Raw genomic sequence first — 25,000 nt, forward strand, 5'->3', positions numbered from 1 at the left:
GGCAGAATGTATTACTTTTGAAGATAGTGCATCGTAGCACGTATAATTAGTTTTATTACTTAGAGTGATGAAGAGTTCCAGCAGAAATGCTTCAGAGATCTACAACGTGAGTTTGGATATTTTATGAATCAGTAGAAAACAGCAATAATATTAATTACATCGTGCAATGAAATTGAAGAGTAACAACGTCTCTTTCTTGGACGGCATAATTTGTAAGGTACCCCTGACCTGGAATTCCCTCATTTCATTCTTTTGAAGTAATTTACTCTTCATCGAATGATAAAACTTATTAATTAATCTTTCATCTGTAAACTTATGTTAATTTTTAAGAACATAAAAATATACAAAGTATAGCAGGCAGTTATTTCGTTATTCTTTAATAATTTATTATTTTCTGCAATACGTCTTCATCTTCAGTGTTTTAACTGATGTTTGTTAGTTTTAAGATGATGTTTGTTAAGATGTATAACATCATCTCATTGTTTTTGATGATGTAAAATGCATACTCAGACAAATTATTATATATATATATATATATATATATATATATATATATATATATATATATATATACATATGTTGTTAAGATAGGTAAGTATACATGTATATTTATAATTGTCTGTATGTTGTTCTTATATTACCTTTAGTCCTACATTTATCATTGGTGTATCTTAAAAAAATAACTTTCTTTATGCTGATATTCCCAAATGAATTGTAAAAAGAGAGATGGCCTGTTATATATATATATATATATATATATATATATATATATATATATATATATATATATATATATATATATATATATATATATATATATAATATATATATAATATTATATATATATATATATATATATATTTATATATATATATATATATATATATATATATATATATATATATATATATATATTTTTATATATATATGCAAATAAATACATATGGATATATCTATATCAGAACATGTTTCCCATGCATTTGTGAGGGAATCATTGTAAATATTTTTTACCTGAAAATGGCAAAACGGGCAATTAAATTCATTCTTACTTACCAAGCTGGCCATTCTCTTCAACTTCTCCCGTTATAACGCTCTCTGGAAAAACGGGCGCATTGTCATTGATGTCTTTCACGATTATAGTTACCGTTGTTGTCACTTTGTGAACGATGCCTCCGCCATTTCCAGAATTATCAGTTTTTGCCGTGGTGCAACCCTCATCGCCGTTCTGGTGGAGTTCTCGTCGACGTTGTTTCCTGATTTTTTGAGAGGAGTTCGTCAGTCCTTCATATGTTCCTTGGTCTTTCTTAGTTTTAGGGAGTGGTAAAGTGGCATCCGTCGAGGCATTGAAACTATACAAATGGTTCATCTCTTTCGAATCGACGAAAACCACTGACTTGAGGTTTTTGAGGGAGCCTTTTGTCTCGCGAGATAGTCTTTGTTCCGGCTCTTCTGAATGAAACTCGTGTTGTTTGTTGATTCTCTCTCTCTTCTCGTTACTTTTTGTTGAAGGAGCGTGGAAAGGGACGTTAGTTCTACTGGCGTTTTGAATGTTATCGGATTCTGAGAGAATTGTTTGCTGGAGATTTGGATCTCGGCGGAGTGTTTCTATCCCACTTTGTGTGAACTGAACATTTGAATGACTGCAAATATCTGCATATTTATGCTGTTCGTTTACACATGCAAGGGTTGTCAGCGTTTGATTCAACTTAATCGTATCTTCATGTATGTCAACGTCTGTTGGTTTTTCAGAGAGCCTATCAAGAGATTTATCTTTGTCATCATCCATCCTCTGTCTAGATAAATGGATGTTCTTGTTTCCTTTTTGTACAATCTTTTGGTTTAGATTGAATCCAGTGTGTCCCATGATAGGGAACAAATGGAAATTAGAACCATCTCCCTTAGTTTTCCGTTCTCTATCCCCATCTCCATCGTGTGGTATTAGGGGAAACCCATAGTTATTGATATGGTGTAGCTCAGTGATCCCTAAGGATTTGGCAGGGATTTTGTTTTCACCGTATCCTCTCTTCAACATAGCCCTTCTCTTACTGACTCTTTTTACGTCGTTGTGCCTTACGTTGTGTAATTTCTGTGCCGCCTGAGTCTTCTGGAATGTTTGAACAGGAACGTCCAGGGAATTTTCGTCGTTTGTTCTTCCTTCGATATTTAGCTCGCCCTGGAAGTTAGGTTTTATCATCCGCTCAAGCATTTCCCCCCCTTGCCAAAAAAGGGTGCGGTTGCCTGATACCCATTTTCTCGAGTCTTCGTTTTTCTTTGTGCTGATTTTCGTCTTGTGATCAAGATAGAATCCGGTCCTCTCCCTTTTCCTCTTTTTCTGCTCATTCATCTTGTCTTCTCTTTCCTTGAATGAAACCCTCACATTTGACCTTTCATTTCTAAAATGCGATCTCGGTCTTTGTGCGATGCTGCTCGTTTTTGGGCGGCTTCTAGAATTACCCCCGTCTCCTCTTCTTGTCATGTGGTAACTTATGTTTCTCCTCTTTCGGCTCTCCTTCCTTTTCCGAGCATTTTCTAACCTTCTGTTTATTATTCTTGCTTTTAGAGAATAATTCTTTCCGCCAGCCTCGCTGTGCAGTTTGTCAGATTTTACACCGAGAAAAGCAGTGGGTTCCTCGTCTCTCCCTTTACCGTGTGTCAAGGTGTTCATTTCCAATTCCCTCCCACTGCCTTCATCAACATCACCGAGGTCACCGTCATCTTTTCCCTCATTCACGGAGGCTTCCAAAGAATTCCCGGTGAAATGTCTTAATGACTTCACCTGATTTTTCCCTAAAGCTTTTTGAGTTTCCCTGGATCTCATTCGTTTCAGCCTGGATCCCTGCAAATGTCGAGGTTCTTTATCCGACACGCCCCTCTGAACTCCCCCGGTCAGAATATAATTTTCGAGGCCGAATTTCCCTTCCGGCAAAGATTTTCCCTGGGTTTGCTCCCTGGCGAGTGGCACTCGCTTATATTTCCCCCATTTTTGCCGGTTCGTTATTCTTGCTTTATCTGTCCAGTCGTGTTCCAGCGAGCTTTCTCGTCGTCTTCTCGCGTTGGCCTTTCTTCTGACGCGCGTTATTCGACCGTTCGTGTTTTCTTCGTTCAGTTCTTTCCCCTCCTTTATATTCCATGAAAAAATGTTCTCATTTTCTGAGCCGTTGTGTCTGATCCAAGCCCCTCGGTCCTTTTTATATCGATATCGGCATTTCCTCTTGTGGCCACTCCTGGAACACAGGTCGTCTTGGGCCTGGTATCTCTCGGAATATCGTCGATTGTCAGGTGATACCCAAAATTGCCTCTGGGCGTCTCTCGTATCCACTTGTTTCTTTCGATGCCGATCGCCTGCGATGTTTTGCCAGATTTGGTATGAGCTGGGATATAGGGAGTTTTTGCGCGTATCAGGGTCACCTTTTACCTCCTTCCAATAACTCTTCTTTATGAACAAACGTCTGTTGGTCTTGTCTGTGAACCCCTCTGTTACCTCCCATGGACCCGTGTCTGGGCTTCTGTCAACATTGCCTCCTTTGTTTAGTTTGGAAACGAAAGTTTTGTCGCTTTTCGTGACCTGAGAGTCGCTGTGTCGTTTTTGTCTGTGATCCCAGATTGTGTTTTCTTTGGCTGCCTCTAAGCTTGGTCTTCCCTGCTCTTCTTCTTCTTCTTCTTCTTCGTTTTCTTTGTCAGGAGATCCGTTACGCCTCCTTCCTGTTGTTTTCCAGCCCCAGACGTTGCTGCTGGCAGCACCTCTCATTAACCCTTCACCTGGTCTCCTCGGCCCCCTCTCATTTCTTTCACCTGTGAGCCGCTCTCCTAAAATGGCGTTATCCTCATCGAGGACGTCTGATCCTGTTGAGGAGCTTACGAAATCTTCCTTCGTGAAATGTTTCCAGTGTGTTTGGGTTGAGGTCTCGCTCCCTTGCTCAGTGTCTAAAACTCCGTTATTCTTTTCTGGGTGTTTTTTCGGCGCTTGACCGTCTGCCACCTCTACCCTGAGCTTCCAGACGCTTTTTCCATGAGGTGGGTCTCGATCCAGTGCCTTCAAAAAAAGAGAAATATGTGGAATGGTTAATAATGGTTGCTGTTTTTAGTGAGTGAATAATCAGTGCCTAACGGTATTCATTATGATTACATGAAATTGAAATGATTTCTTTTGTAGTTCCAGACTCTTTTTCCATGAGGTGGGTCTCAATCCAGTGCCTTAAAAAAAAGAGAAATATATGGAATGATTAATAATGGTTACTGTTTGTAGTGAGTGAATAATGAGTGCCTAACGGTATTCATTATGATTACATGAAATTGAAATTATGACTTTTGTAGTTCCAGACTCGTTTTCCATGAGGTGGGTCTCGATCCAGTGCCTTAAAAAAAAAAGAGAGAAATATATGGAATGGTTTAATGGTTGCTGTTTGTAGTGACTGAATAATGAGTGCCAAACGGTATTCATTATGATTACAGGAAAATGAAATTATTTCTTTTGTAGTCCAGACTCTTTTTTCATTAGATTGGATCTGTTTTAGTGAATAATGAGTGATTCATTATGATTCAGTAATGTTTTCAGTTTTAATCATTTGTAATTCATTTAACATTTGTAACGCATGAACATAAACCTCAGACTGTTTTTATTTTAATTTCTTATGAGTTTAATATAAATAGAAAACTTAATCAACTTATCCATTTAGAATGATTCAGTAACTATTTTTCATTTAATTATTGATTTTTAAATGTCCATTAGCTTTGTATTTAAATAGAATCATCACAGTTCATTTTGAGCTAATTTGATTTCAAAGTAGTTACTTTTAGTACCTTTGTATCTTATTGATTCAGTAATATTCTTTAACATTTCTTCCTTAAAATTTCTCCAAGAACTTATTTCATTTTCTCATGAACGACATTATTCTAGGAATGTTCAGTACTGTGTGAATTTAGATTAAGTAAGCATTGTTTTCTTGTTTATATTTTTTACATTAGAAACAAATGCAATGATAGTTGTGGTTTTAGCATTACAGTGGTTTTGATACTGGCGCATTATTCAAATATTCTTTACAAGTAGAGTACTCTCATTTTTCAAAGAACAGTTACCTTTCAAGTTCTGTAATCTTAGATTAGTCAGCAATTTTTTTACAAAAAACACATTGGTAGTGAGGAGATTTGCTACAGTCAAATTATCTTTGTACGCTAAAATGTCTAAATTCAGTAAGTTTATATTTGAAAGATAATTGCTGGTAATCGATAACTACGAAATAAATTCTTTTCCATTCTTGAAAGATTTATTTTAAACAGTTTCGATTAAGCACGGCTGGAAGCTCTCAAGCAGGTATACGAAGGGCGTTTCGTATTCTGCGTATCAGTTATATGGAAAGATCAACTTAACTTTATCAGTTTCTTATAGTTTCTGGTGTGAACAACTTTATCAGTTTCTTATAGTTTCTGGTGTGAACAACTTTATCAGTTTCTTATGGTTTCTGGTGTGAACGCGTTTTGAAATGTTTTCTGGTTATATAAATTTTTTTCACGTAAATTCCGGTTTGGGCTTTCAGAAAATCAGACGTAATAATTTTTGCATTTATATCGGTTTCTAATGTCTTCGTAATAGCATCTAATTTCCCTTGTGGCTGCTCTGTCATATGCCCTCTCAAGATTGATAGGTTTATGGCAGGACTTGTTCCTTCTCACGTGGTTTTCGCCTGTTGTTGTCATAGTTAAAATATAGTAAATGTGATTGATTTTCTTAGTAAAACGTCAAACTGATATTGTTTATTTCACCAGTTTGTCTCAGCGTTTTCTCACAACAAATTCCCCCACATTTTTATTCGTAGTGAAATTATTTTAATCAACATCTTCTTCAACACCTTCAAAGTCATTTTCATCTTGGCCCAGTAACAGTCTCAGAGGACAGAGTCGAAAAAAAAAGTATACCTTTGTTTAACCAGACCACTGAGCTGATTAACAGCTCTCCGAGGGCTGGCTCGAAGGATTAGATTTATTTTACGTGGCTAAGAACCAGTTGGTTACCTAGCAACGGGACCTACAGCTCATTGTGGAATCCGAACCACAGTATAACGAGAAATGAATTTCTATCACCAGAAATAAATTCCCATAATTCTTCACTGGCCGGTCGGAGAATCGAACGCGGGACCAGCAGAGTGCTAGCTGAGAACGATACCCACCCGTCCAATAAGGAACTTGACAGAGAGTCGAGGAAAGCAAGCATGCAATGAGCAGTAATGCTAGCCGAAGCGGTAGTAAAGTAATTTTCCAACTTTATACTTTTAAACGGTTGTCAGTTAAGTGATTTCCAACATACCTTAAGTTGGATGAGGTCACCCGTATCCTTGTTGATGGTGAAAAAGACTTCATCCGGCGGGTACCCGTCTATGCCATCTCCCGCGACCCCGTAAATTAGACCGTCTTTATCCAAAGCATCGAGGTCCACCGCTGTGACCTGCAACAGGATAAGAGAAGCATATATAAGTTAGCAGGGAGAGAATGGCATTACTGCTTTTTCAAGATATTGCGGTTTTAATTTTAGCCTTCTTCACTCAAGAAGAAGAAAACTTTAGAAGACATTCAAAGGAAATAACAGGAGCTTTATCACCAAAGGAGACAACTCTTTTCATTTCAAATAAAGATATATTACAGATAAAAAAAAAATTGCCAGACTAATGCAAAAAGAATCTTAAATCTTAGTCACTGGTAAATATTTATCTTGTAAACGAAAAAATCTCCAAAAGAAGTAGAATTAAAATTTGCTTTCATCAAGATAGTAAAATACTGAAAGGAGACACTTAACAACTAAACAAAATGCTGATTTATCATCGTTCGATTAGTTATTGCATTCATCTGGTATGATCTTATTTGTACTTGACCAATAAGGCATTTTGAATCATAAATATTACGATAACAGAAATAGTAGTGCCGTTGACGAAATCGAGGACATCAAGACGATTTCTGTTACTGCTACCACCACTATTTCTACTACTATTACTCTACTGCTTTAGATATTGATGCTGCTGTACAACGGGAAAGAATGCAAACGAAGGAGGAAGAAGAATGCAAACGAAGGAGGAAGAGAATAGTTTTTTATTCGAAAAGAGACTGTTCGAAGTAAATTGCAAATTTAAGGCCGTTAAGGAGGCTAAGCTGAAATCGTTAAAAAAACCCGTTATTTGGTAATTTTAAACATCAAAAACTAAATAAAAGTTCAACAGAATGCAAACAAAGGATTGGAGGAAGAGAATAGTCTTTTATTCGAAAAGACTACTGTTCGAAGTAAATTGCAAATTTAAGGCCGTAAAGGAGGCTAAGCTGAAATCGTTCAAAAAACTATTATTTGATAATTCTGAACATCAAAAACTAAATAAAAGTTCAATAGCTGTAAGTGTAAAGGAAGACCAAAATAAAAATCGTGCAAAGTGAACCAGCATATAATTTCAAACTCTAAAAATATTGAATGCGCTTCGGGTATTAATCTAAAATGAAAAAAATATTAATCTAAAAAAAAAAAAAATCGCAAAGAAAAGCAACCAGTTATTCAATAACAGTAAAATCCGAAGAATTGCCCGGGATTTCTACCTTGTAACGTAATTGAATTTCAAAATCGAGCAAAGAGAAGGAACCGGATTTCTGCTCTGATAAAAATCAGAGAAAATTCTAAAAATATCTTCTTTTTAAAGAAGGCCAGGTTGAAATCGTGCAACCAGAAACAAACAGAATTGAAAATATTAAATTTTTAATGCCGACAGAAATTACAGAATTCATACGTTGCAAAGCAGTGTGAACTAAAATTATGCAATGAAAAATAATAAAAAATGTGTAAACATTTAAGAATTTTTAGGTCACAAGGTAGAACCAACTAGAAATCGTGCAAAGAGAAACAACCGATAATTCAGTATCATATTAAACACGAAAATTCTAGAACTTATGATTAAGTCGTATATGGGAACAAATTAAGAATTTTGTGAGCACATGCAACCATATATTTAAACATAGGAAAATCTAGGAAAATTGCAGAATTCGTAGGATACATAGGAGTCAAAACTTAAGAATAGTGCAAAGCAAAGCAGCCACGTATTTATTTATACGAAAGCCAAATAACCTTCAACAAATTGATAGATCACAGTGGAGACCATTTTAAAAATCATGCAAAGATATTCATTCAGTAACAAAGAAGAGAAACGAATAGAAACGGTGGCCATTACGATATACTAAAATAAACAACTGAGATTTATGCATATTTAAGAGAAACAGTTCAAATATTATGGAAAGACAAGCAACTAATTATTCAACAAAGGTGTTCTTTAGATTTCTGCAAACCTACGCCAGTGGCGAGTTATTCATTCCCCAAAGGGTTACACCCTTTCAGTGAAAATAATCTAATAGTGACTGAGTAAAATGAGAAGGGTTAAAGAAAACGAAGAAATATATGTGTACTGAGACCAAATTAAAACGTGTGGCAAAGAAGTACCCAGTTTGTCAGGAACCTTAAAAAATCACAGAAGATTCCTGAACTTTCATGCCGCTGAGTAGGCAAAGTGAAACCTCTCGAAAAAGTAGCCAATTATTCTGTAATTCTAAAAGAGTTAAAATCAGACATTCTAACATTTAGATATTATGAAAGAGGTAAATTAAAAAGTAGTTATTCAGTAATGATAAAAATCGAAGAAAATTTTAAATGTGTTTGTTATAAGAGACTAAGCTAAAATCGTGCAAAGAGATCCGACCAATTCGTCAATAATGTAAAAGAAATTAGACCGAATTAATAACTGTGCAGTAAGAGTAACAGTTATGTAATGTTAAACACTGAAGAAAACTACAAAATGTGTATCATAAATGACCCCGCTCATTGATAAGCGACCAGTTATTCAGTAATGTTGAATATTTTAAAAAAATTTAAAGATCTATGTATTGTTAAGAGAGCAAATTCAAATTCGTGCTCCGGAAAGTAACCAGCTGCTCAGTAACACTAAATATCGAAGAAGAATCCAAATATTATACATCCTAAAGGAGTCCAAATCTAAAATTGTGAAAACCAGCTCTTCAGTTAAATTAGAAATGGAAGAAATTTCCGATATTTATGTAGCGTCAAGTAGACGAAGTCAAATAATGCTGCGAGAAGCAGCCAACTATTCTATCATACCAGAAATATTTAAAATCCATAATTATTTTACTTAATAGGGAAGATAAAATAAAAATAACGTAAAAGAGAATCGGCCAATCTCTCAGTAACAACAAAAATATCGCAGAAAATTCCGCGAAAAATATATGCTTCGTTAAGATGACATAGCTTTCAAAAGCAGCAGACCTGCGCGATGACGGCAGGGAGATGTCGATCGTCATCCTCGATGACGGTGACCACAGGATTCGACCGGAGGAAAACGGGCGGCGAATCGTTGGCGTCCTCGACAACGACCCGAACTTGGGCGCTTCCGGTCACCCCTTCCGCCGTTTCCGCAGAGACCACCAACTCGTGCTGGAGAAGGACAAGTTAAAGACTATGTTATGGAGCATCCATTATGTGTGTTTTAGAAATAAGGGAATGTTGGTTTTTATTTCGAGTTATGCAGAGAATGGTTTTGCTAAAGATGGTGACGTAAGAACCAAGGGGAATTTCGTCTTGTAATTTTTTGTTCAATAATGACCTTAGGATCTGTCTCAGATAGTGACCCCCAGCAAAGTTCGGGGGTCGTTATTTAGGACTAATATTTCTTTGGGGTCATTATCTTTATGATATTTACAGTCTTTTGTTTATGTTTTTACGGTCATCCCCAACGGATTTGTACTAAACACGCCACAAGGGTGGATAGATATAGGATAAAAACCCATGGGGGTCACTATCTAGGAAAGATCCACTTGAGAACCGGAGGGAATATTGTCCATTATTTTCACTTGTGAATGAGTGATATATTTTCTTCTTAAATTCAGGCTCAGTTATTATCCTTGTCCATCATTCTTGATTATCAATCGAGTGTTTTATTGATAATCGTAACCACTAACAGGAATATTGGCTATTATTATTAACCATTACTTTTTTATAATATTTTTTTTACCATCAAAACTAATGGGAATATCGTTAAATGTGTTATTCATAATAATTTTTTTTACATGTCACTTTAGGAATGTGTGAAATATTATCCAGCATTTTTTTTGCTAGTCGTTAATGTTTCATTATTGTATGCATAATTTAAGAATCCAAGGGATTGCGTTCATTATTCATGGTTATTCATAGTTTTTTTTTTTTTATCAGATTAGCTCAAGAACCACTGTTCGCTGTTACTGATTATTTTTTCTGTCGTTTAGCTTCAGAACCGAAGGGGATGAAACCAATTATATTCTCATTCTTAGTTTCTTCACCAAAAGAAATGTCGTTCACGACTTTTTAGGAAATCGCAGTACTTATGCTTTTGTTGTCCATCACTTTCTCGGGAACTTTTCTTGAAGAGTTGCTGAGGCGAGTAAAACCTGAAATCCAAGTCTTTTTAACTGTGAAAACAAAAGGATTTAATTTGCCACTATTGGAAGATGAGGTGCTGAAGTTAGCAAAAATGACACCATAATTTCTGTGAACTGTCAATGCAAAAGGAAGGAAAACAATATTAAGTCGGAAACGGTGAACCCAACATTATTTCATTCGTTAATAATATAAAAATGGTTATGAATCTAGTGAAACTGAATAGTATGTTCTGTATCCTGGTACCACAAAATAGTTTCATATGTAAATAATATAAAAACAATATATATCTAAAGCCAATAAATCTAATAGTGTCTTAGGAGCCTTAAATTAAAATTTATATTGTTTGTACTTGATACAAGGAAGATGTTAAGACTCGTGAGATTAACTATATGATTCTCGTGACCTATACTCAGAAACTGTTTTCATTTGCAATCGTTGAAATAATTGCTGAAACAATGGAAAGAAAACTATTGAAATTGTTTCAGTTCTACGTGGTTTAAAAACTCAGTGAAGTTTGTAAAATTCAGCAATAATGCTTGCGTACTGGTTGACATTAAAGTGTTGTATACATTAACGAGATTAAAAGTTAGAATGAACTCAAGAGAGCAAAAGTGCTCAAAGGGAATAATGTTGTGGGGTTGCTTATCGAATTTTGTTTTGTATGGAAACTCGCGAACCAATTTAGTTAAATTTTCTCTCTCTCTCTCTCTCTCTCTCTCTCTCTCTCTCTCTCTCTCTCTCTCTCTCTCTCTCTCTCTCACGGAAACCCCATTTCTAAGTCTGACACGTCTAATACTAAATAATCAGTGGTACGTCTGATGTTCTTCTACGAGTGAAATGAGATATAGGAACTAGATGGTAAATTGTAAAGAGAGATGTTTATGGTTACGTCCTGAAAGGTGCAATTGGCTTGCAAATAGATTTCATTAGAGGAACGGAATGGATGAATGGATGAAGTGGCTTTACATGGAACATAAAAGACTTGGCATAGTACATTCAGAGTAGAGCATGGTACATGAAGAATTAGGCGTGGTACTTAAAGGGCTTGACAAACTACGTGGCATGAAAGACAGATTTAGTCTCATTTCTTCATTCACATTTTTTTCGTTGATGCCTCCACCCACACTTTTACAACTGTATCTTGGTTGATTTGTCTTCACAGCCATGTGGCCGCTACTTTCAAACACTTAACTGTGGTCACCCTGCAATTTAGAAAAAATAAACAATGACCTCGATAGGTCCTTTAAGCCGCTTCCTAGCAATATATTTATTTGCATCTAGTATACTTATAACCCCTTCCCCTGGTTCTTTGGCTTTGACGATTACAAATCAAGGGACAGTGAGTTTTTGAAGGAACTAATGTCTGATCTTTCTATTGCTTTCCAATATCAGAAACTGGTAGTTGAGTGAAGAACGACGGTGATTGAGATAGCCGGAAGGGCCCATCACTACTAATCGCCCGTGGGCACGTCTAAGCCAGCTCCTTTTTATGGCGATGGGCAGAGGAGCAGTTAAACACCTTCCCTTCTCTTCTCCTCAACACCAAATTAAAGAAGTTGATGCCTTCATATTCATCATATCTTACAATTTACAACTGTGTTGTTCCCCCTCACTTGTCTAGTTCCTAGAAGTCTCCTTTCCTATTCGTTGCTTACGCAGCCATCTCTTTCTTTTTCTGCTAGTTTCTATAACTTAACGAACTTAAGCATTCATATGGTAATCGTATGGTTCGGTGACCGCCGATCTGAATCTATAGAGGAACCTGCACAGAGATAATTCCGGGTCTGTCCCTTTTCGCTCTCTCCTGTGCATCCTTGCCAATAAACTAGATGTCATCTTTTCCAGCACATATTTCATTTTCTTTGGGTAGAATTATATCCCAATTCAAATTCCAAATATTTCAGTAGCAGATTGAGTGAATTCTGTTTGAAATTCACTCGGTATCGTTAACCTACGAGAGTGTAAATGCAACTAAGTGGAAACCTACTTTAAATTTATGCTCACCGAAGAACGTAAAAGGAAAATGATATTCAGGTCTGTCTTTAAGATTTTACATCAGTGAAATGACTTTGGATTAATTCTGTCGGTAGTTATCTTCAAGGAATCTGACTTTGATAAGCGGATCAAAGGTTAAGATTTTAAACTCCAATTCCCCTTTCACATGAAGATATGAATAGGCACATAACGGACTTTTCAGGGTATGTAGACGGATATAATAGAGTACATTAAGTTCTAGACGTGTTATATACTACTTAACATGGTACTGACAGAACTTGACATGGTACGTAAATGCTGCGACTGTGTCTTCCCGCCTCCTGCTAAGGTTTGGAATTCTTCCTCCTGTTTTCGCTTGGTCATCATAACATTCCATCCTTCAGTATGGCGGCCTTTCGCTTCTGGAGTAAACCATAACCCTTTTTCCCCCTCCCATCTTCTGGCCTGGGCTAGATAAAAATATAAGATTCCTCCATTTGCCCTTGCCTCAGAAAATATCTTGTCATTTTATGGGGTATTTTCATCGGCGTTCCGTTGCTTACTTTAATGGTAAACATTGGGTCAGATAATGTTGAAATCATATTGAGTAAGAAATGTATCATCAAATGTATTGCATAAATTTCAGGAAGGGGACTGAAGCTCATGAATATTGTATTCCAAGTTTGCTCACGAAGGATCCATCTCTCTTGAGAGAGAGAGAGAGAGAGAGAGAGAGAGAGAGAGAGAGAGAGAGAAAGTGTTGGAATTCTCGAGTCTTACCAAATTTTAGAATAATCTGCTTAAGGCAAAATCCCCGGTGTTCCCTTATGGGACCAGATTTGATATCTGCGTAGTGTACAGGATTACCTACAAAGGTCAAAGGAACTGGAGAGAGAGAGAGAGAGAGAGAGAGAGAGAGAGAGAGAGAGAGAATGGTTTAATAGACTATTCACGTCACATAAAACAAAAGCGAAAAACAAATGGTCTGTGCCATTATGCTAGTTAATGTGTCAACTATCTGTAGAAATAAATCTGAGGAAATATATTAGCTGATTCTTGTATCTCTATCAAGCCTGGGAGGTTTCCTCCAGCTTGAACTCCCTGGATCTTGTAACTTTTGTCTCCTTCCGGACTGGGGTAAAAAATAGGGCATTTCCGGACTGGGTTAAAAAGGGCATTTCCGGACTGGGGTAAAAAAGGGCATTCGGTTACCCATCCCACTGACCTTCTTTGTTAAGGAGAATAAAATGTTTAAAGCCATGAGTTGCGATTTGGCTAATGAAGGGAAGTTAACCAATTATGAAAAGCTGGTGATAATTGTATACTGTAGTCGGTAAATGATAGATGTACATTAACATAGCAGCTCAAGAGAGGAAAACTGAGGAATGCTTGTTAATAAGTGAAACCTAGTGAAAAGGAAATGTACCAGAATTATGATTATTTTAGTGATGTCATCCATAATATTGATGCATGCTGATAGACAGAAATATATCGTTTCATTTACTGTGGTTTTTCGTTATTAAATTGAATGAGGTAGCTACATATCCATTCTGTATAACTTGAAATATATAACGTATTATAGTAAAGTTAAAAATACCTGCATACTATAGATGATGATTTTTTAAAATTTATCTTTAATGTCCTCTCATTACTATTATTTGATATGTCAACTCAAAAAATAAGCATACACCATGAAGTAGCAGCTCCCTCCCCCCATTGGTGCTTCCCCCTCTCCCCCTCCCCCTCTCATTTAACTCAAAAAGTTAAAATGTTCAAATCATTATAACTAAAAAATGGTATTACAATGGTTAGTGAAATTCAGTGTTAGCAGACCATAAATGAAAATATAATTGTATGAGTTTTTTTTTCGGTTACACAAATAATGGAATTTTTTTAATATTTCAGTTTCGCAGTAAAAAAAACGGACAATAATTTTGCGGAATAAAAATTCATGAGAAAAAATCTGATAGCATTTTCGAGGTTTGGTGTCAAAATAATTTAGTGCCTTCATTTTGCTACAGTCTAAACCAAATTTCATAAAAATATGGTAAGAAGTACCAGAGTTAAAACACAGTTGGGTTTAATACTAAATGGAACACAAATTTTTAACTAGATCTCGCCAAAAACATCAGTTTTTCACGGAACGCCTCCCTTAAACAAGAACATTTATCAAGAAGAGCGAGCCAGTGAAAACCTAAACTTTGCAGTGAATAAACAGAACAGGAGGAACGTTCCCGAAATACTGATGAACTCCGCGTTACCAAACACGGAAACCAAATATCAATCATCATAAAAGGGGAAATAACTTCATCCCAACACAGAAACACTCCATCGCTAAGCACGAAAACAACGTGGCACCCGAAACATAAACTCACTTAGCTGCTGGCTATGGTCTGTTCTGCTGAAATATATTTCAATGGCAGAACACGCTGCCGCCATCGTGTGACAATGTGTAGGGATTAAAAGCGGTCCCTCCGTCAATATGGGTTCCCACCAGGATTTTCCCAAACAGCCACTGTTCCTTGTTTGTGCATCTGTGTGAGTGTGTGTTTGTGTGTGCGCGCGTGCGCATATGTTTTTTATGTGACATTGTCTGAGTTGGTGCCAATTCATAAATTCGTGTTTCTGTTTAAGTAATTGTCCAATTGTCTAAACAGCATACGTGCATGACTCTATGTATACGCGTTTTCCTGGATTAGTATCCGTTCAGTCATTCGTGTTTTTATTTTTCTTTCTTTGCTTCTTTAAATCTTCACCCGAAAACCCTTATGGACAGCTAATGCACTATAAACTCAAGAGGGCTCCAACGGCAAATCAATCGGCAGAGAGACACAAGTTATAGAAAGCTGTGATAAATAAATCATTATGAGGGGATAGAAAATAAAACTGATACACCTGAAATTCTGGAGACGCCAGCAGAGAGCCAGAATGAATTTGCTCTCTCTCTCTCTCTCTCTCTCTCTCTCTCTCTCTCTCTCTCTCTCTCTCTCTCTCTCTCTCTCTCTCTCTCTCTCTCTCTCAATTCACCTTATCTCTTCTTTCGAAGTCCAGCGTGTCTGCCAGGGAGATAACGCCAGTGACTTCATCAATTTTGAAGAGTCCTTCTTCGTTCCCTTCCAGGATGCTGTATCGCAGGATCGGGCCTGGAATTTAAAAAGTAAATAATTTTATTCCTAAGGTTAGATTAGTGGCAATTTCATTAGTCTTAGATCACTCAAATGTTATCCTTAAATCCTATAATGTGATGATAATATTAGATCTCCCTTATGTTACTTCTGAATACTGAGAAATATGATGTTCATGTAATGGGTTGATGTTAGATTAGTGGCAATTTCATTAGTCTTAGATCACCCAAATGTTATCCTTAAATCCTATAATGTGATGATAATATTAGATCTCCCTTATGTTACTTCTGAATACTGAGAAATATGATGTTCATGTAATGGGGTGATATTTATTGAGTAGGGCATTTATCGTAATGTTATCTATCACTTTCTACTTAAAAGTAAACGACAACACTGCAGGAACTAGGGTAATTGGCAACTCGTGTCCAGTTTTCATCGAATGGACACCAGATTCCTTTTTTGATAACAGTATCACGAATAAATTCATGACTATAGACAGCATGCGAACGAGAGTATGCTGTCAATAGCACTGGTTGCACATAAAATGTTTTGTTGGTTAACTGTAAGCGAACTATATCGGCAGATATCACTCCTATAACCACTAATATCACAGTGAAAATGTGTTTTTATTACAATACTGTGTCCTTTGGAGCGAGTTTACTCGAATATATATTGGAAAAAGATATCCACGGACCATTTTTGCAACAAAATGTCATACTCAGCTGTTAGTGGCAGTTCGATGCGGGAGGATAATATGCGTTCGGAAAGCACTTATAACTTTCTCTTTCGGTCTCAGGAAAGAAAGTGAAAACAAAATGGTCAACCAACGATGAAAATTTCGTTTGGGATCAGACATTGTATCTTTTTTTTTCTTTTTACAGTGCTCCAAGTAATTATAAGTATTTTTCCCTTGTTCTGCATTTTGCATTACAATTTTCCACCAGAGATTTAATCCTGACTGAAATTTCTAGCCCAAAGCTATTTATCTACCATATCTCTTTCGGTATCAGTGTAACCATATTTATATGTATATATATACATGTTTATATATTTATATATATATATATATATATATATATATATATATATATATATATATATATATATATATATATATATATAATACACATACATAGAGATATGTATGTATATATACATAATAAATACATACATACATACATACATAAAAACGCAAACGCCAAAAGGTAGAACGTTAATGCTATATATTCGGAGACAACTGTCTCCCTCGACAGGCAGCTAATGAATGAAATAAGAGTTACAGAAAAGCGGTATTTATACCAAGAGTTCCAGAGGTCAGCCATTACGTCACTCCACATGACGGATTCTCCTTAATCTTCTTAATCGCTGGTTAGAAGAAGATTTTATCTATAATATCTGAGTCCCAAGCTCCTTTTGAGAGGTTCATCGTATTTCTTTGTTTAATCAGCGCTGATACTAAAATTTGGCTTTTGAACTGACAATTGCTGCTATAAACTATATGTGATAAATTCCAGTTTATCCTGTGATTATGGCTATTTAAGTGGTTAAAAATATCTGAGCTTTGTTGGCCATTCCTTACTGAACGTTTATGTTGTACCAATTTCTGGGGGAGTGATTAACCTGTAAAACCGTTGTAAGATTGGTCACAGTCGAGGCCAGGGATTTCGTAAACTCCTGTGTCTTTGGGGACTGGCCTTTGTTGGACGTTAACCAGGGATTTGGCTAAGGTATTTGGGTAGGTAAAAGCACAAGGGTCAGAGTTTCCAAGTGTCTGTGTCAGCGTCTTAATTCTATCCAGGTGTGGGATTTTTATTTTATTGTTGGGTATCTCTCTAGTCTTGTTTTGAGGGGTACGGTAGAAGATTATGTTTGCTTTATGGATTGCTTTCTCAAGTATATGTTTAGGAAACACGAAAGCAGGAATTCTAGAGCCTGACGGTAGAGAGAAATTGTCAGTCACTTTAATAATAAGAGGATTTTCGTTTTCTCTATGCCTTCTGATACTGATAAGGAATTTTCTCACACTCAAAGCTTATATTTTCTTGTTTTCCTGTAGATCTAACTGAAGGTATTTCGAACTATGATGTTCTGTATTTCATTTTAACATGTTCGTCTGGTGTTTTACATGTCACATCCATAAATATGCACATATATTAACTTGTGCACGTGCATGCTTTTGCATATTTTTGTATACACATACATCCACGTTGTATTTATTTTTGTTCCTTTCCTTAATAAGAACATTCTTATTGTAGGATAAGGTGGGGTCACATGCCACAGTGGAGGAGGCAGGTATATTAAGACCTCGTCCTAAAACACTTGTCGTTTAGTGTTTACCCATTTGTCTCTTTTCTTGCTTCTAATTCTTTGCTTAGTTACCTGTTTTCTTATTGAAATTTAACTGATCGTTATAAAGGAGAGTTGTACCAAAACTCCCTGGAGATTTGAAGGTTAAACGCCATTATACATTAATTATATAAAGAATATTAAATTCTCCGTAATGAATTGAGGCATACACTGTCGAAATCACAGGTGAATGCGCACTAACTCCCTTACCGTAAAGCGCAGATGAAATCTTTTCCAAATGAAAGCTGCTCTGCCTTCTGCCATGTCGACAACCATTAGCAGCGTGTAGCCGATTCGTCCAAAATGCTAATCAAACAGCGCCGACCGTATCAGCGTGTTCAACCTTGCGCCTCGTGTACAGGCATCTACATTGCCAATAAGTCTGCGGCCCAGAGAGAGAGAGAGAGAGAGAGAGAGAGAGAGAGAGAGAGAGAGAAAGTACATGATCTGATGAATGGTGTGATAAATGGATTCACGCCAGAGGAGTGAGGGATGGCAGCTAGAGGCCTTTCCTATTTCCTGTTATGAAGAGAGGGTGTAGATTTTGAAAGGGCGTTGATATCTGCCGAGTGGTATTTTCTTGTTTTTCTTCCCACCACCACCACCACCACCACAGCTGTGGCCTATAACCGTCGTCAGTAACGACCGAGTACTTTAATCTTTTATTTACACTTTCACCTATTTGTTTATCAGCTGATCTTTTTTCTAATAAATTATCTCTTCTTTCTGTGTTTCAAATTATCTTCCGTAATTTCTTTCGAATGAACACCATATTCTTTGGAAGCTTGTATTTCAAGTCAGTGGTCCTATAGGCTTGTTCCATACGAATAGAGTTCACCTTTTAAATAATACTTATAATATTATTTCTTGTTTAGATCAGCAGAGACGTATTTAAATTTTAGATAAGGTGTGTTTTCGTGTGAGAGAAAGGTGCAGGGAGGTAGTGTAGGGCAAGGTTTAGACCTGTGTTCTTAACCTTTTTTTGGCAGTGACCCAAAATCTTGTCCAGATTAAACGTGGCGACCCATGCCCTTACAAACATTTTCTTTTTATATAATTATGCTTATGAAAACGTTGCAGAAAACAAAAATTACTTGCAAACATTTTTATTAATGCAAGTAGCACATCAGTTAAATGTTCTATGTCTCTATAATGTTCTGCTTGGATATTACTGAATTATGAATTCTTGATACAATATTTTCTCTGATAATAATAATTATAAAAACAGTATTGGGGAAATAATAAGCCCATAGCGTTATAACCCTTGGGGACCCATTGAAATGGTTTGGTGACCCAACTTTAGGTCGCGACCCTGGGGTTAAGAACCACTGGTCTAGACCTTGGTGCAGGGAACCGTATCTCGTAACCTGAATAACTGTGGCCAGAAACTCGAAACTACATTCCATCTTCTGAAGAGTCCAAGTACATGTAAGTGATTTACATCTCTTAATCATTTCGGATACGTGATTTCAATATACAGTGCTCTTTGATATGATGAAAAGTGTACATGTTCATATAATGAAAGCGATTTTCTTGGGCACAGGGCAGTTAGTATTTGCCACGTAAGTCATTTGTTATTCTGTTAATAGCGCATGGGAAAAAATCAGAATATCTACTAGTATCATAATTTCAAACCAGACTCACATGAGAGATTTTAGATTAAAGCTATCTTAAAATTCCATTGAGTTGAACTGAAATGTAAATGTAGTAATTGCAATCTATTCAGTCAAGACACTGAATAGAATTTGAACTTTCAGTCATTTTTTGCATATTAATATTTTACTGTCTTTTCTTCATTTTTTGCGTATTAATTTTTTATTGTCTTTTCTTTGACACGCATTGTTCTTATTTATTTTTCTGGATAGCTATTTTTATTGACATTTTATCTTTAATTGCTATTTTCTTATCCGTTTTATATTTTCCCTTCATTTCGATGGACATAAGCGCCTCATCTTAAATTATCAGTCAATGAAAGTTCAGTATAGGATTCCTTTAAGCGAGATGAATCGTGGTTAGAATCAACTTTATGATGATGTGGACTGATCTTTGACCCATGAATAACCCTCCCAGGAATCTGGCGAAATCCTAAGGTCGCATCTGAGCGTAACAAAAAAATTGTAATGCGGATTACTTGGGCACGGTACCCTGACCACTCAGTAAACTGGGTAAACTTCGAGACTTTCAAATTTTTGATATATTAAAATCATATCAGTTCAACCACAGTTATCACAGAAGAGCTAGATATTCAAAGTAACTAAAAAAAAAGCTGTAACTGACAATTCAAAGAGGGTCTCCAAGTGGACTGCTTGATGGATGAAAGAAATAACTTTTTAAAATTAAACTTGAAAGTTGACCATAAAGATGAGATAATTATTTACTACCTGGCATTTTTTTTATAATAATTCAGAATTTTATGAAATTCAAGTATTATTTTCATTGTTGCTAAATGATCTTGGACATAAAAATTTAACAGCCACTGAAGAAGTGCAGCATTAAACACTTTAAAAGAAGTCTGTTAGAAATATGTTTTTCTTATATTTCTTGCTTGAAAACTATTTTTGGAAAACGTGATATTTTGTTAAAGGAATTCCTGAAATTTAAATAATGAAAGTTATCGTACCACTGAAATGAAAAATATTAAACATACTCTGAAAATATAAAAAATCTTAACACCTCATATACTGACCATTTTTGCTGTGAATAGCAGATACTGTGATGACGTCACCAGAAATGGGCGTGGCTTCACTCACCACAGCACAGTAACGTGATTGGCTGAACTCTACGAAACCCCTCCCGGGTTCCGAGAGTAATCGCGTCGCTGTTGGGACAAAGAAATTTTGAAATTAGTTGTATTGCTTTTAAAATTCATGAAAGTCTTCAGTCGAAAAGAATTAAGAAAGTTAGCATTAGTTCATTTAAGCACTGATATTCATAAAAACTCCCTGTCGAAGGGAAAATAGCAAGGTGGTTAGTGCAATTCTAAACCGAAAGAATGTATTATTTTTAAATACTTGTGATTCTCTGCAGCATTAAAAAAAAAAATTTTGCAAGTCAAGTTGGTATTTTGAAAAATGTTAAAATTTCTATTATATTTTAATTAGAACTGAAGACATAAATGTAATTACAATTCTATGAGAAAGAATTTAAGTATATTAAAACTTTTGATTTATAAGGTATTTAGTTTTTAACTGATGTAACATATACTGTATTATATATATATATATATATATATATATATATATATATATATATATATATATATATATATATATATATATATATATATATATATATATATACTGTATATATATATATATGTATGTATGTATGTATATGTATTCATATATATACACATATATATACATATACATATATATGCATATATATATGTGTGTGCATATGTATACATATACATAAATACATACATAAATACATACTCGTTTCTGCAAGTGTGATACCGCCTCGCCATACCTCATAAATGTACAATGGACATGTATGTCAATAGCGTTTGTCCTTTCTTGGTCAACCATCTAAGTATTGACCAGACCCAACGGTGCTTAACTTCAGTAATCGAAGGAGCAGACGAATAGCGAACGTGTTATCGGCGTCGTATGTATGTATATATATATATATATATATATATATATATATATATATATATATATATATATATATATATATATATATATATATATATATATATATATATATATATATATATATATATATAATGCAGTATATGTTATATCGGTTAAAGACTAAATATCTTATAAATCAAAAGTTTTATTATATTTTAATTCTTTTCACATAATATTGTAATTATATTTACGTCTTCAGTTCTAATTAAAATATCATAGAAATTTAACATTTTTCAAAATACCAACTTGACCTGCAAACTAATTTTTTTTATACTGCAGAGAATCGTAAGTGTTTAAAAATAATATATTCTTTCGGTTTAGAATTGCACGAACCATTCTTGCTACATTCCTTTTGTATATGTGTGTATATACCGTATAAGTATGTTTGCATATATATATATATATATATATATATATATATATATATATATATATATATATATATATATATATATATATATATATATATATATATATATATATATATATATATATATATATATATATATATATATATATATATATATATATATATATATATATGTATATGTATATATATATTATATATATATATATGTATATATATTATATATATATTATATATATATATACATACATTTATATATATATATATATATATATATATATGTGTGTGTGTGTGTGTGTGTGTGTGTGTGTGTGTAAAATACATTTGCAAATCGTTATAACAAAAATATTGTTAGAAGGAACTAATTCCTATCTGCTAGTATTCTCAGCCACCATTCCCCGCAGACCTTCGTCTATTACCAGTATGTGCAGAAATCATCGACTGTTCCTCGCGATAATTAAAAAGCGAGAAAACTTCAAACACCTCCGCATCCCTCATTAGAGATCACAGCGTCAAGCACTGATCTCTAAATTATGCCTGGAAATTACTCTCCCTAACCATTTTTCTCGACGAAACTTTTGGCAATTACCAGGCAAGTCTGCAATGACTGGAAACCGTACTGGGAACATCGGTAGGTAATCTGAGGTTAATAAAGCTCATTGCGGAGTATAATTAGGAAAACACGAATAAGTGCATGTACTTTTGAATCCTTGTTTCACCATTCAGTATGGATGAGAAAAATATGGAAAACTGTTTGTTTATGGAATTTTTTTTTTTGTTCACTTTTATTTAAATGATTGCAAAAGCCTTTATAGGTGAATACGGGGACAAAAAAATTTGAAAAATTTATTCATTTTGCCGTATCTTATAGCAATTAACATCGTGACGAAATATTTTCAATTTTCAACAAATTACAGTACATTCTCTCTCTCTCTCTCTCTCTCTCTCTCTCTCTCTCTCTCTCTCTCTCTCTCTCTCTCTCTCTCTCTCTCTCTTAATTAGTTTCGAAGTCTTGGGTAGAGTAGTATATCCCTTTAGCTGGCGAATAATTTACACCCAGGGGAATTATAGATGACTGAAAAGTGAACACGGATAGCACCAAATAAAGTATGCACCAGTATACTGTTCTGAAGAAAGAAAGAATATAATTGTTTGGAATACTTCAGAAAGTGCAAAACATATAAAATTCAAATTTCATGAATTTTTTTCACCTCATTTTTACGGAGCAATTTTAGCGCCGTATCTCTCTCTCTCTCTCTCTCTCTCTCTCTCTCTCTCTCTCTCTCTCTCTCTCTCTCTCTCTCTCTCTCTCTCTCTCTGTGTCAGTTGTTAAAGGAAAGTAAGCGTTGTAGGAGTGTTTTTGCTAAAGTTAAAATAGGGATATGTGGTTGCTATCGAAATCGCTTCGAAGCTGAATGGCTTTATTCACAAATATGTGTCAATATAAATATTTACCTGTCTCAGCATATATACCAACATAACATGTTCCTTTTTTTTTTTAAGATAAAACCAATATCCTTACCGTTGTTTCAGCCTACTTTTTTTTCAATTTCAGAAAAGCCTAATCTCACCGAACCCTATTATATCGCATCTAATCCGTCTCCATTCCCAAAATGTGTCATAGATTAGCTTTTATGACTCTTCCCGCCCGGCATTCATTTTGCAGAGGTCTGTAATGGCGACGTCCATCTTCATTTCGATAAAAGCTCCTCCTGAAGGCGTCCTGCTTTCGCCGCTCCCTTTTCGCTCGCCCCCTTGTTTCGGGCGAGACGTTATTACTCGCGCACCTGACACCTAAATTGGTTACGGCCTATTATGTGTTATCAGATGTGACGTCTATTTCGCGCGCCGGCGTTGAATCAAAATGGATGGTCATGGAAGGTTACGTTGACGTTCGCTGCGTCTTGTTTCCTCTCCTTCCGTCAACTGGTAACTTGTGTTTCGTCTTTTCTCAACTTCTCCTGGATTCTGGCAAAGCTGGTAACATTTTGATTTATTCCTGTATATATCGTAAGTCCTTCAAGGTTAAGTTAAGTATACCTTAGTTTAACCAGACCACTGAGCTGATTAACAGCCCTCCTAGGGGTGGCCCGAAGGATTAGACTTATTTTACGTGTCTAAGAACCAATTGGTTACCTAGCAACGGGACCTACAGCTTATTGTGGAACCCGAACCACATTATACCGAGAAATGAATTTCTATCACCAGAAATACATTCCTCTAATTCTTCATTGGCTTCAGGGCTATAACAAATAGTATATATATATATATATATATATATATATATATATGTGTGTGTGTGTGTGTGTGTGTGTGTGTGTGAGTGTGTGTAATTGTAATAACCACAATGCCCTCTTAACTTCTCGAATTATCCACACTTTTTTGGATATGTCAATAGAAGGTTTCTAACCCGCATCCAGAGTATCAGAGTGATCACGTTGCCGACCTGACCACGAGAAGGTTGGAAGCGTAGCCTTGTTCTGCTACTCTCGGCAACGTGACCACGTTCTGATACTCTGGATGCGGGTTTCAACCATGCTACGGACAACAGATTTACTCAGATTTCGTATATTTGGATCTCAGGCTTCGTAGTGACAAGAGTATCCAAAAAGTGTGAAGAATTCGAGAAGCTAAGAGAGTACTGTGGTTATTAAAATTGCTAAAGTATCTGGAAAAAGTGATCAGTTGATTTTACACACACACACACACATATATATATATTATGTATGTATATATGTATGTATGTATGTATATGTATATATATATATTTATATATAGATATATATATATATATATATATATATATATATATATATAGAGAGAGAGAGAGAGAGAGAGAGAGAGAGAGAGAGAGAGAGAGAGAGAGAGAGAGAGAGAGAGGTAAATTATTTAGTTTCACTACAAAATATTTTCATATAAAGAGGGCTTTACGCACAACGATTCGGCAGTCTCTAGGGCAATTAATTTTCTGAAAGCCGTTTTTTATAACCCACGGAAATCTGCGTTGTGTAATAAACCTTGTATTCAAATTACTGATTCTTCCTTTGGTATTTTACTGAGAGCAAAAGTGGTCATTACTGAAAAAGAGTTACAGTGGAAGACT

At 35.4% G+C, this 25,000-nt stretch overlaps 1 protein-coding gene across 1 annotated transcript in view; it reads right to left on the minus strand.

Annotated features, from left to right (window-relative positions):
* LOC136824975 (uncharacterized) overlaps positions 1-25,000 on the minus strand; it is a 69,012-nt gene that overhangs the window by 40,661 nt on the left and 3,351 nt on the right. Inside the window, exons 2-6 of the mRNA XM_067080960.1 lie at positions 20,579-20,710; positions 15,449-15,564; positions 9,299-9,466; positions 6,302-6,439; positions 1,054-4,033 (exon numbers count right to left, since the gene is read on the minus strand). Coding sequence (XP_066937061.1) covers positions 1,054-4,033; positions 6,302-6,439; positions 9,299-9,466; positions 15,449-15,564; positions 20,579-20,710 — 3,534 coding nt within the window. The remainder of the gene's footprint in view (positions 1-1,053; positions 4,034-6,301; positions 6,440-9,298; positions 9,467-15,448; positions 15,565-20,578; positions 20,711-25,000) is intronic.

This window comes from Macrobrachium rosenbergii, chromosome 36 (genome assembly GCF_040412425.1).
Source record: "Macrobrachium rosenbergii isolate ZJJX-2024 chromosome 36, ASM4041242v1, whole genome shotgun sequence".
Classification (NCBI taxonomy): domain Eukaryota; kingdom Metazoa; phylum Arthropoda; class Malacostraca; order Decapoda; family Palaemonidae; genus Macrobrachium; species Macrobrachium rosenbergii.